We start from the raw sequence: 12,491 nt of genomic DNA on the forward strand, positions 1-12,491 counted from the left end.
CTTACATTAACTCTAAAAAGAACTTCAGTTCAGAAGTCACCCAGTCTCAAATAATCTAGATGACTCTTTCAGCAACCACACCCTCCTATCTGGTGACATTAACTCAAGAATAGCTGTTCGACAGTAGTGCTTTTGAAATTTTCCAGTGTAAATTTCGATTTCTACATCCTCATCTCTCCTGTGTAAATGATAACTGTGCATACATTTGAATACATAGTAATAATTTCTACAATTCTGATCACTTTCAGAAGTCTGAAGAGGGGGTGAAATACTAGGGCCTGAGCAGTGAGGTCCTGAACCAAAGCTGACCTCTAGATGAACCTCACAACCTACAATATATATAATATGCGTAATATTGATCACATATGCAATGTATTACCTTATGAACATATGCCAACTTATAAAAGCTTTTGTTGTAATGCTTATAGAGGAATGCTGTAATGCTTGCTGTAAGATAATAGTTGTGGAACAGCAGCCCCATCTGTCAAAAACAGATAAGCCTATCGCAAACCAACAGAGTGACCTCTAGGTAAAAGAATGGAATAGGGAGGTGACGGGCTTTGTTGAGAGCTACATAATCAAGATTACCAGATACCTTTACTTCTTCTTAACTTTTTCTCGGGTTCTGTCCTAACACAAGACAAAAGTTAACAAGGAAAAAAAAAACTACACCAGATGTTTTTCACAGTTTAAGATAGAAAGTTGTTTATTTAACTGTATAAAAGCGGGGACCATTTGCAGGGAAAATTGGAAGCCTCACCTATACAGTGGATGCACTGTATAGAAATTTCCCAATTGTCGGGAAGTGTTCTCCAAATCCTCGCTGCAACTGGGGTCCCCAGCGACTGCAGATCTGGATGATGGTAACGTATTGTTAGGGCAATTGGTGATGTATCTTTCTTAATCACTATCGCTAACTTTATGTAGTGATGATTACATCCAGGGAGTCAATTACATAGACTGCTTGCTTGCTACTAGTTGCCTCTACAGTCTTTTGTTTCTACCTCCTTTAACATGTTGGGCAACAATAGTCTCCAGTCTTTTTCCAATCTAGCAAGAGCGAGAAATTTAATATTGAGCCTATACACTATCTTGGCCTACTTCTAAGCTTTAGCCAAATTCTAAGCTTTAGGCAGTTAGTCTTTTGCCTTCCCTGAAGTGATTATGTTCACTGGATTTGGGATGTTTCACCCCTGCCTTAGCATCACCACAGAACTAATGAGGTTGGAAGGTACCACCCAAGATCATCTAGTCCAATCCCTCTGCTGAAGTAATCAGTTAGAACAGGTTGCCCAGGACCGTGTCCAGTCTGGTTTTGATATACAGATACACAACTGTAATATTTTCAAAAGTAACAAGGAATGCCTCAAAGGTCATCACTAAATCTCAATCTTTGTCACTTTTACAGGTCTGGAGAAAGGCTTTTTCCTGAGATACTTCTCTCAGGTCTCTTTGGGCTACGTCAGGTAAGACCAAGTCATCTAAGTCCAATAGCAGCAGCTGTTGTGACACCGTGTCCATTAACAGCTCATTGCTGTTTAATCCTTTGCTGCAAGGTCTGCTATGGTATTTACTTCTGGTATGCAACTAGACCTCCAGTTGTCTGCAACTACTGTGAAGTTGCTCGCTTCCTCTGAATTCTGAAGACTTTTTACCTTCAGGCATGATTGCAATCTCCCTCTGAAGTCATGACTTTCAGCATGACAAGGTGTGCTTTCTTCCCAGCACAGCTGAAAAGACTTTCTGTCACCTATTCATCCTCAAAGGACACTGCTTTTTGCTGGAGCTGTTTCAGCTTTCTTACTCTTGCTTAGGCAGACAACATTTAACCATTTAATTCCAGGTCACACTCATCTTTTGATGCCATCCAGTGGGATAGTTTCTGCTGTCAGAATAGCTCAATACATCCTCCGATCATTTGTTCATCAGCCGTTTTGGCAGTAGACAGCAAATGAGTAATGCTTCTTAACTCTGCTTAAATACCTTTTTGGCCATCCCTAAGACTTGTAGGTGTGTAGTGCCCAGTCAGCCAGGGTTCTTACACTTTTCCAGCTTTGCAGAAGTAAAGCAAAAAATCTGTCCTGCCACAAGGAGCTTAAACATTCTGTTCTACCACTGAATAAGACACCAAAGATAAATGCAAAGTCCGCATTCAGAAGCAGATTTTAAACCACTTCAAGTATACCTTATCAATACTAGGCCTATGATACTTTCCTCCCAGTAATCAAAGGGAAATGTTTATCAGCACGAAATCAGTGAACTACTGATGACCATCAATTGGTGTTGCATTTGTGCCAAAGCTAATTAATCCGTTAGTGCAGTGGTTAGCACTTCCTGTTAGCTGCCCAAATAACCAAGAGAAGTGAAACTTCACACCCATGCCTGGATGAGGAAATGCTAACTCACGGTACTAACAACTTTATTACTCCTCCTCTGTTTGAAGGTAGCAATTTATACTAAATGCTTTCACATTGCAAAGCTGCTTACAAGCTATTTCTACTGGAAACCCAGTGATTTTAAACCCCTGGGAGTCAAGCATTTAAGTTGTCTTGACTTATTTTTAATTGTTTATTTTGGCAGAGGCTTACCTTTTATTATTATTATCAGCAAACTTGATCCCACGCTGCAGTTGTAAGTGCCACACTCAACCTTTCTTTCTCAGTGTATATGTTCCATTATAGATTCTACGCTACAAGACCCAACACCCAACTTCTGTTATTCGTGCTGCGTTTGAAAATTTTTATTAAGAGCAAACCAACTCTTTTTATCTTCTTTAGTTACTTGATAATTCTCTTTGCAAGAAAAAAAAACTTTACAAAGCAAACAAAGCACGGATGCTATTTTGTACATGTCAGAAAACTCCAAAACTGAATCTTACCTGGGTGGATCTTGCATACAATGTATGCAAGGAAAACCTGAAACTATGCACAGCCACACTGACACACAAATGGCTACAGCTCTAGGAGGATTCAAAACATCTAGAAATTATTTAGCTATGGAAAATACTTAAACATGATTAAATAATTTGCTGCACTGTTCATTTGTGGCTGCATTTTTCTGCTTGAGAAAAGGGTGTGTCCAATCTGTTTTTCCTCCGTGTCGCTAGGTTACTAACTTTGCAAAGAACTTGGGGAAACACATCCCAGCTCTCTTTCAAACAGACTGAAAATCACTTCATTCAGAGACAAGTGTAACTTCCTGATAACATTTTTTTTTCTCTCAGCTTCACAGGGACAACTGAAGTTACTGGGTTTTTCTGGGGTTTTTTTAACTGCATAAAGATTTGTGTTCTGAGAGTTTGAAATCTTTCTACTAGCAGTATTAGACATAATAGGAAACAGATGTGTTCTGTTTTCAAATATCTTTATGCTGGAAAATCCAGCTAAGCATGGATTATGTGAGTCCTCTCTAGTTTATGCCTATGATGGTCTGTCTGCGTACATGTCAGTGTGGTTTGCTTTATTTATCTTTTCCAATGACTGTGTCTTTTTATCATGAAGAGCACTCATTTAATCTATCTGCAAAAGTTTAGTGATCCCACAAATGAAGCAGTAAATTCTATCTCCAGGAAAAAAGAAACGGAAAAATATTCAAATGTTCTTTCAGGCTTTATTTACAGAAACATGCCAAAGCAATGAGTTGAGTGTTTTGGCAGAGTGTAAAAACAGAATAACATCCACTGTGCTCCTCCTCCTGCGTCAGCATAAGAACAGGCTGGACAAACAGCTATGTGAGTTTCTAGGAGCTGTAACAAATCGTGGGTTACACTGAAATCTTCTGCTGTGTTTTTCTTGAGGGTTCTGTAGTCACTTCTTAGGTGGAGCAATGGACCAGGTGTCCAGAACTAGTCAGAATTAACACTGCATGGAATAGTAGAATGTGTATTGGCTAGGAGCTGTGTGAGTGAACAGCCAGAGAGAGGGAGTTGGCTTGAGAAACACAGTGTTCTGCTTCTAGCCTACACTGCCGCAAAGAAAAGTGGCAGAACGTTTGAGAAAAGTTGCCTCTACCTTGAAAATAACAATAACAATCCCCACTGCTTATTTTCCTCCAGAAGAGAGAAAATAAAGCCAAAGACACAGTGTAGTTTCTTTTCAGTACTCTTTCTCAGGTGACACAGTTCCCTACATGTACTCTTTACACTCAAAACCTAAATCCCAATTCAATCTAGACTTGAAAGTAAAATAAACAAAAACCTGAACCTCTAAAAGAGAGATTATTGATTTAGGCTTAAATCCCACTTAGCTTAAACACCACATACACCTCCCAAGTTAATGGGTCTACCAATGAATAATGCCAGAAGCACATGACAAACACTGGGTTTCTGAAATAATGGGCCCTTATCTCTGAAGGACCTCACGTCAGTTAACTACATTAAAGTTACATGTAAAAATTAACACAATATTGTCCAGCCCTCACTCCCCCAGCCCCCTTTTTAAAAACCTGTTACTATAATAGATCTCAGTAGTAGGGACCCTTGGTAGGCATCATACTCCATCTTTCTAATTCTGAACTAGCAAGCAGACAAAGCAAGGGAGGGTCATTTGCACACTCTTCCACTGAGCATCCTTCTGGAATGCTGCAGCACCACAGGCATCTATCTAACTGTAGACTTTTTCTTAAGTGTTAAAAGGGGACACTGTGAAAGAATGGCAAAACTGTGACACAGTAGTCCTAAATCTCTCTCAAATTTAGTAAATAGAACCAGTAACTCTACAGAAACGTAGGTTACGCATTCATGCAAGGAATACGTGGGAAACTTATTCCACATTCCCTCTTTCATGGGCTCCTTTGTCTAACTGTGAATGTTATTAACACCAAATCTCTTCTGCTGTTACAGTGCTTTGTGTCTTTAAAAGAATCCAAGATGACATTTCCTATTATCTTGTTAACAGTCAGGAAGCCTACTCATGTGTTTCCCACTTCTCACCCCCTTATCCTGTTTCCCTACCAATAGCCTTTCAAAAACACATCACACACTGCAAATATGTGGTGCTTATTGAGGATTTATTTTCAAACACCATTACTTTGATGGTGTTGCTCTGTCTTTGGTATGGACTATATATATTTTTGCACAGCTCTATACTGGGAATACACTTTCCCAAAGAATTTTACTGGTTTACTTTTTAAATTGTACACAGAATAAGTCAGTGGTGGATAACTTCCAGTGCATAAACCCAAGCAAAACACACAAGCATTTGCACGAGCTGGGGGTTAAGCACTTCAATTATGAGTCCAGATGATATTTATAAATATGGTTTGATAAAAAAAAAAAAACCACATGCCTGCTTAACTTTGAACCCATGTACAGAGTGAAACATTTTTGGAGCTTCAGATAATCACCTTCCTTTATTTTCCAATATGTTATAAAATCCATTACGAAGTTCTGATTACTGGCAAACTTTCCTATATCAAGTTCTGTGATTTCTGGGATTCTCTTAAAGTCAGAAGCATGCAGTATATTCCTGCTCTACTGACCTAGAGGAATCTCAAGAATGAGGGATCCGAGGGCATTGACTTGACTCACAGTGATTTTATGACAGAGCTGTTGGAGCACTGTAAATACTTGAATTCACATATTGGGAGGAGGCAGAAAGCAGTAAAGAAAAGCTAAGAATGGAAGTGTACTACAGTCAATAAATATGAATGTGGGCCTAGCTCAGTGTCATAAAAATTCCAAATTTGCCACAAAAAAAAGAAAAAAAAGAAAGAAGATGATATGATGATCCCTTTCAAAATAGCAACAGCCAACACTACTTGGCATTGACAGAAAAGAGCGAGCACGAGAGTGCAGCAAACAGAGAAGTAGATCCTTGTTTAAAATCTAGGACTTTATACAAAGAAGTGGGGAACTGGAATCTCATTTTTTATAAGCTGTTCTTTTCTTCTGCATGGATTTTAAAAAAATCTATGAATGATGCTTGTCCAAGTGTACATATTTACCTTTTTAGACGAAAATACTATGATTTAAACAGAAATAGGCAAAAGATCGTAACCACTAGGGGACAGCTAAAGATTAAACACATTGATAAAGCTTTATCTTGTTGTGCATGTTCAGCAAGAACTCCTAGACTTCGCCACAGCTTTTAGTACAAGCATGTTGCAACACAAAATAATACTCTATCCCTGCTGTAGATTATCTAAAAGAAAAGCTTTCTGATTAGCTTGCCGCCACCCAAGACTTTACCCTTTTCCTGCAATTTATTTTAGGGACCAGGTTTACTTGTGTGTGACAAGTCATAAAACAAATGGCATGCAGAACACAAGAGGTTGCTAACAATTTCAGCTGGTAATTTATGTCTTCTTCATTGAAATGATCTGCATACATTTCTTTAAGGTATCATGTACACCTCCAATTCTAATATTGAATTAAAGCTTAAATCCTACAAAACTCCAGATACGTTTGGTTTTTTAAATGTCTATCATCGTATGTTCAGAACTACATAAAACTTGTTAAGAGTCTGCATTATATATTTGTTTCATCACAGATACAGCAGGAACCTCAAAGTCCAGGTCAAAATGACAAAAAGTACCCTCCAGCTTTACTAAAGTTTATATATTATGCTTTTTAATAAAATGCGAATTAATTGAATTCTGGTGCTCCCATATATACCATTTTAATTTTTCATGGCAACAATTTTTTTCAATGGCCACAGCAAAAAAAGTCCTATCAATTCAATTCACAGGAACAAATCTATTCTTATTTTTTAAAAAAAGTTCAAAAAATACAAAGATCACTCTTAAAAGTTAGTTGAACAAGACACCTTAATTACTTCTATGTTTACTTCCTATGTGCTCCTATTCTATAGGAGTGTAAACCTGCAAAAAATGTTTAAATGCCAACATGGACACCTGGCAGAATTTCAGTACTCTAATACTTTTTATAATGTCATCTCCTTTCATATAAAGATAGAAGCTTCAATTCAACGTGGCTCCTTTCTGAGTGACTTCAACAGCAAGACTGAACTTGAAAAAAAAATAATCCAGAAAATCGTACACTCAGTGCATCTTTTCTGCTGTAATTACTTCATGTGTAGAAAAACTAGATATAATTTTCATTTTTTAGTTGAAGGAAACATATTTGTTGTTTGTGTGATATCCTTCCCGGCACACAGAGATATAGCTACTGTTTGTTTATCTTCAGTTCTCTAAAATTAATCGTAAAACCTGATTTTGTAAAAACTAAAACTAAGCATCTTACTGCTACTTGAAGAAGTTTTTGAGCACTGAGGACCCAACAAACAACTGCACGAATGAAACTTTCCTTTAGCCTGTGACAAATTAAAAAAAAAATAAAAAATGACCATACACAAAAAGATCTGCAGCTTTAGGTCCCATGATACCTGATTTTTAGGCATCTGAAAAATGCAGAACCCAATTTTAGGTATATAGGTGCTGTACATACTGTACTGTTAGAGTTTAGACTTTTAGAGTAGAATTCAAGCCTATTGACATGCACTAACAGCGCTACCCAAAACAGAAATGGTGCAGGAGGTAAAGACCCTGAAATTCCAGCATGTTAAGGGCATCATGAAAAGAAGTATTTCTATCTGCTGGAGACCTAAACTCTAAATCCTTTACTGATAGAGAGAGTCTCTGTCTTTCCTTTCCAAGAAATGAATGTCAGAAAAGGCAATTCTCAGTAGCCTCCCAGCCCATGTTTACTGCAGTCTGGAATCCTCTAATGAATAGGAAGCTAGATATCCATTTTCTTCCTCTCCTGAGGTTATTCAATTTCCTTTTCACAGAAGACTCTCTTAATATCAAACTACATATTTTCTTTTAAGAAAACCAACAACAACAACAACAACACCACCAAAAACCCAAACCACCAACCAAAGAAAAAATCCTCAATCCATTTTTAAATGATGTTTTAAAAATATAACCAGAAGAGAAAGTAGCAACAGCATTGCCAATCTTCCATATATGCAATGAGCCTGAGGTTTATAACAGTCAGCCAACAATTGGACACAATTATTTCCCTGGTCAGTGGGAGAGAATTTACTCTTACATCTGACATCGAAAAAGAGTTCTGCAAGCTGATCTTGGGGATGTTACTTTTTTGTTTCAAGATTTTTAATGACTGTACAGAGGACTCGTGATTCACTGAGCTAGGAAGAGCACAGTAGGAACATAACACTTCATAGACCCCATAGCTAGGACACTCAAAAAAACAGAAACCCAGATTCCATTCCCAAGACAGTTTTTGTATTTTATCCATCATATTTATCCTGCTGACTAAGTCGTTCTCCCAGGAGATGAGTCTAGGACTTCTGTCCCTCCAGACAAGATAGGAAATTGAACTTAGGCTACCCCTCTTCCTAAGCAAGACTCAAATAAATAATGTAAAATATAGCCTCTTGGGGAGATTTTTAAAGATTATTAAGAGCCTTAACTGCATTTTGTAATTTTTGGTGGTTTGTGTTAGCTGTGCTCTGAGAAGTCAATTAAGAGTTCTTCAGAACTACTTTCTGGACACTTATTAAGTACAGTAGTCTTGGATACCACCGTGCACCATTCTGCAGGGTGACAACCTGCACCACATATCTGCATTTACACAAGGACTTTTATTACAAGTAAGCACCTACTGAAATAGAGCAGCTGTGTTTTTTTAAATTACAGTAATAGGTGAAGGGATCTAAGTTTTACCCAAATTCTGCCTTAAATGACTAACATATTCCTGGAATTTAGCTTCAGCATGTCTAAAATTAAGCATAAAAAGAAAGCTGACACTTTGCTTCAGAGTAACAATCCAAGTGAGGGATGGAAAGCCCACTGGCTTATAGACTACAAGTGGGTATTACATCAGAAACCATCGAATTGCATCCATCATTTTTCTCCAGCAACTATCAGTTCCATTTTTTTCACAGGAATTCTACATGGAAAGTTATGTTTAATACTGGGAAGAAAAAAAAAATAATAATAAAAAAAAAGAAGAACATACTTGTTTTGTCCAATTGTTTCAAAATCCTTCACAATAATATTCAGGGAAGATGAATTATCCAGAGCAATTCCTTTCAAGTCAAATTCAAGAATCTGAATAAAAAAACGGAGCAAAACCAAATTATAATTACAGGTTACGTGTAAATTAATTAACACCAGAGTAGCATATACAATATTATTCAGAAATAAATTTTGCATTCAGTGAGACACAGGCCAGACCACCTTACATTTGCAAAACCGAAGTTAAAAATCTGGGAACGTGCCCACAGCACATTCTTGATTTGCTAGTTACTAGTAACAATAAGAGAAAAAGAACTAAGTTGTTTAATATTGAGCCATAACTTCTTCTGCAGTTCCACTTCCTCACAGTAACATAAGTATTTCCTTATCATTCATAAGATCTTATACTATTCTAATACTGTTTTCAGTCAGCTGCTGTTGAATTCAGACAAATATTTGTTATTTCCCTTACTCTGTACTACTAATTAAAAAATGTGAGAATAATCTTTAACTTTTATTTCTGTTTGTGAAAAAAAACTACTAAGAAAACATTTTCCCAAAGAAAAATATTACTGAAGATGCAAAATAGGACCAGTCCTACAAATAAACCATGAGGAACTTCAATACATGATTCATTCTAATTCTGTAGGGTTTTTCCTAGTATATAATAAAGGATCCAATTATGTTCCCATACATGTGGCTAAGCAATGGCTGAATATAATTTGGTCCAAAGTAAGAGGGAACAAAACCAGGCCACAAACTCACCAGATATCCATCTACTTTTACATGGAGCAAGATTAATCCATTTACCTGCATTTACTAACACCTTGACAGAACATGTATCACTAGCTCCTGTTTCCAACCTTTATATACCACAACTGTAGAAGTGATTAAAAAAAAATTACCTCATTCCAAACAGGATTAAGTTCACTGTCAATTTTCTTTGTTTTCTTTTTTTCATCTGCAAATACAAACAAAGTGTGATGATCTGTTTTTCCTCAAGCATTACACAAATATCACATTTTTCCCTTTCACTTTTCAAAAGAAAGTTTGAGCTTTAAACCAAATGTTCCAATGATTTTTGCCTCTTCCAGTAGCTGCATGTTTTACAATTAAAAGTCCCCTGGGCAATTTTAGTAGTTGAGGCTTTTCATTCTGTTTTGCTTAAGCGTAACTAGACGTATTCCCAAAAAGCAAAATTAATGTTTAGGTTTCTCAACCTTTTATGACCCTTGACTGCAACTTCAGTAATGATGAAAAAAGACAGACTAAAAGACTTGGAGACATCAAACCAAACAGTAACCTCACAGTGATGAACTTAAGTAGTAACGAAAATGTGTTACACATTTACCATATTTGAGTTTCAAAATACTTATAAGTGTTTAGCTCTGAAAGAAAATCAATTGGAAAAAAAAACACCTTAAGAAGAAATGCTAACAGTGACAGCAATTTCTGCTTTAAATGAAGAAATATTAGCAGAAATACACATGCATATAATAGGAAATGCAGTCCTTCCTGAAAAAAATGGTTTCCAGAGGTCATGCAGATCACTTGACTGACATTTACTGTAGCCTAAAAATTACAAATTTTACATACTTAAAGGTAAAATTTCCATTTGGTCAACCTACAAATCATGGGAGTGTGGGGTGTGGTAAAAATTATATGTGGTGTGGCATTTCAATTCAAATCCCTTCTCCTGAGAGGAATAACACAACTCAAGTGTTGCAGAGGTCCTTTGCAGGCCCCCCATTCACCTACTAAAAAGGGAAACAAAATTATGTTCTTACACCAGGTTCAAAGCAAGTAACATGCCACAGCTTTATTTTTACTTTTTAGTTGCACTGTATGCAAACAGCTTCAATGGAGAACAAGATTTGACACGACACTAAGAACCACAAAAGAACACTGTCAAACACACAGCTCTCTAAACAGAAATTGCATAGTGATAACAAATGAGTAAAATTATTTAAGTACACTCAGTAAACTAACTGCTGATCTATAAAATGCTCAGCCACCACAAGAAGGCTAAGTTTCAGACACGCTCCTTGTATTTAAGGGCTACGGTAAAGGTAATAGCTTTCTTATTATTCGCAAGTTATGGCTACACTTTGCCAGGAAAATGTTGCAAAGGCCTGAGAATCATGAGTTAAGAAAAGCCACATGGGCAAGCTCGTGTACCCACTCTTCAAGCAGTAGACTGTGGCAGCTCTTTTTATTGGATGAAAGTGGGATGTACTGAAAGAAAAAAAAGTCAGCCCATACTGTAAATTGCGAGAATTGACTCACACTTATGTAACAGGAATTGTCTACAATTCATACAGGATATTGACTCACATCGTACCACAAAGGAAAGAGCATTCATAACATACCATGCTGTGGACTCACATTTTGCAGAACAAAGAACGAATTAATGTGCTAGTAAGAGAAATTCAACTTCATGTTATCTAATAGGAGACAAAGCATTTTCAAAACGGAATAGCCCAGAATACCTGGGGTTTGGCACTGGTACTCCAAGTACCCCTACAAATATGAGCTGGAAGTCAGGGAAAAAATGTTCTCAGTGCTGGTGAAAAAAGGAACAGTTACAGCTGTTTGTAGAGGAGATAGTGAATCACAGACCTGATCCTGACGGAATTAATGGATAAAAGTCCTATGATCCCTGCCTAAGCTCAAACGTAACTCTGTAACATAAGGAAAGCCCTGGCTTGAACAACAGTCAAGACAAATCCTGACAAGGAGTAAATGTTTCCACTTTGGACTACCCATCTGCTTAAGAACAAGAGTAAGATTTATGATTCCACTAACAATATGCATATTCTAGATAACGCTAAGAAAAACAATATTTTGTATTATGCATTTGTGTGAAAGCTGGATGAAAACCACTGGGAAACACAGCTTACATTGGGTTTTAGTTGTAATTTTAGTCAGTCTGAGGGTAGCATTCACATTCCTTGAGCATGTATTTTGCACGTATTTTCCTCACTTTACTGACTTTTTTATTACACTTTTAATCATTCTTTTAATGCACTTGGGGCTTTTTTGTTTGTTTTTTTAAACTGTTGGCAAAGAGCTGCCAAAAAAAATCTTTGCCAAGCAGGGAAGGGTGCACTGCCCAGTTATTCCAGGAGCTCACATTAGTTTCAGGTCCACAGGCTGCCTTCCTCTACTGGTAACAGATTCAGCTACAGTAGCCAAGAATGTAAACCACATCAGGATAAACTATAAGATAGGGCCAGTCATCACTTCTAGTTTGGCCCTACCAAGAAATAAGAGTAAGAAATTATGATAGATACAGATAAGACATTCTATATACTTGTTTTGTTAAAAACCAAATACAGTAATTGTATTTATTATACAGTTATTATTATACTGTAAAAGAAATCATTATTTGCTTTATCTTGACAGATGCATTATACTACCACATGTTTAATATTCTCAGTTGGAAATTAATGTAATAAGAACTTACTCAATGAGGTGACAGTGTTCAAAAGAATTAATTCAAGATGGGCTGTTTGAATTATAACTGTGCCATCATTAGAAAGATAATT

General features: G+C 36.9%; 1 protein-coding gene across 1 annotated transcript in view; it reads right to left on the reverse strand.

Moving 5' to 3' along the window:
• The window catches only part of MYOF (myoferlin), a gene marked incomplete at its 5' end in the record, with an annotated part of 64,793 nt that extends 54,862 nt beyond the window's left edge, over positions 1-9,931 (reverse strand). The window contains 2 exon segments of the mRNA XM_010074714.1: positions 8,945-9,036; positions 9,849-9,931. Coding sequence (XP_010073016.1) covers positions 8,945-9,036; positions 9,849-9,931 — 175 coding nt within the window.
• Positions 9,932-12,491: the final 2,560 nt, after the last annotated feature.

Source organism: Pterocles gutturalis, unplaced genomic scaffold (assembly GCF_000699245.1).
Source record: "Pterocles gutturalis isolate BGI_N339 unplaced genomic scaffold, ASM69924v1 scaffold36207, whole genome shotgun sequence".
In the NCBI taxonomy this organism is placed as follows: domain Eukaryota; kingdom Metazoa; phylum Chordata; class Aves; order Pterocliformes; family Pteroclidae; genus Pterocles; species Pterocles gutturalis.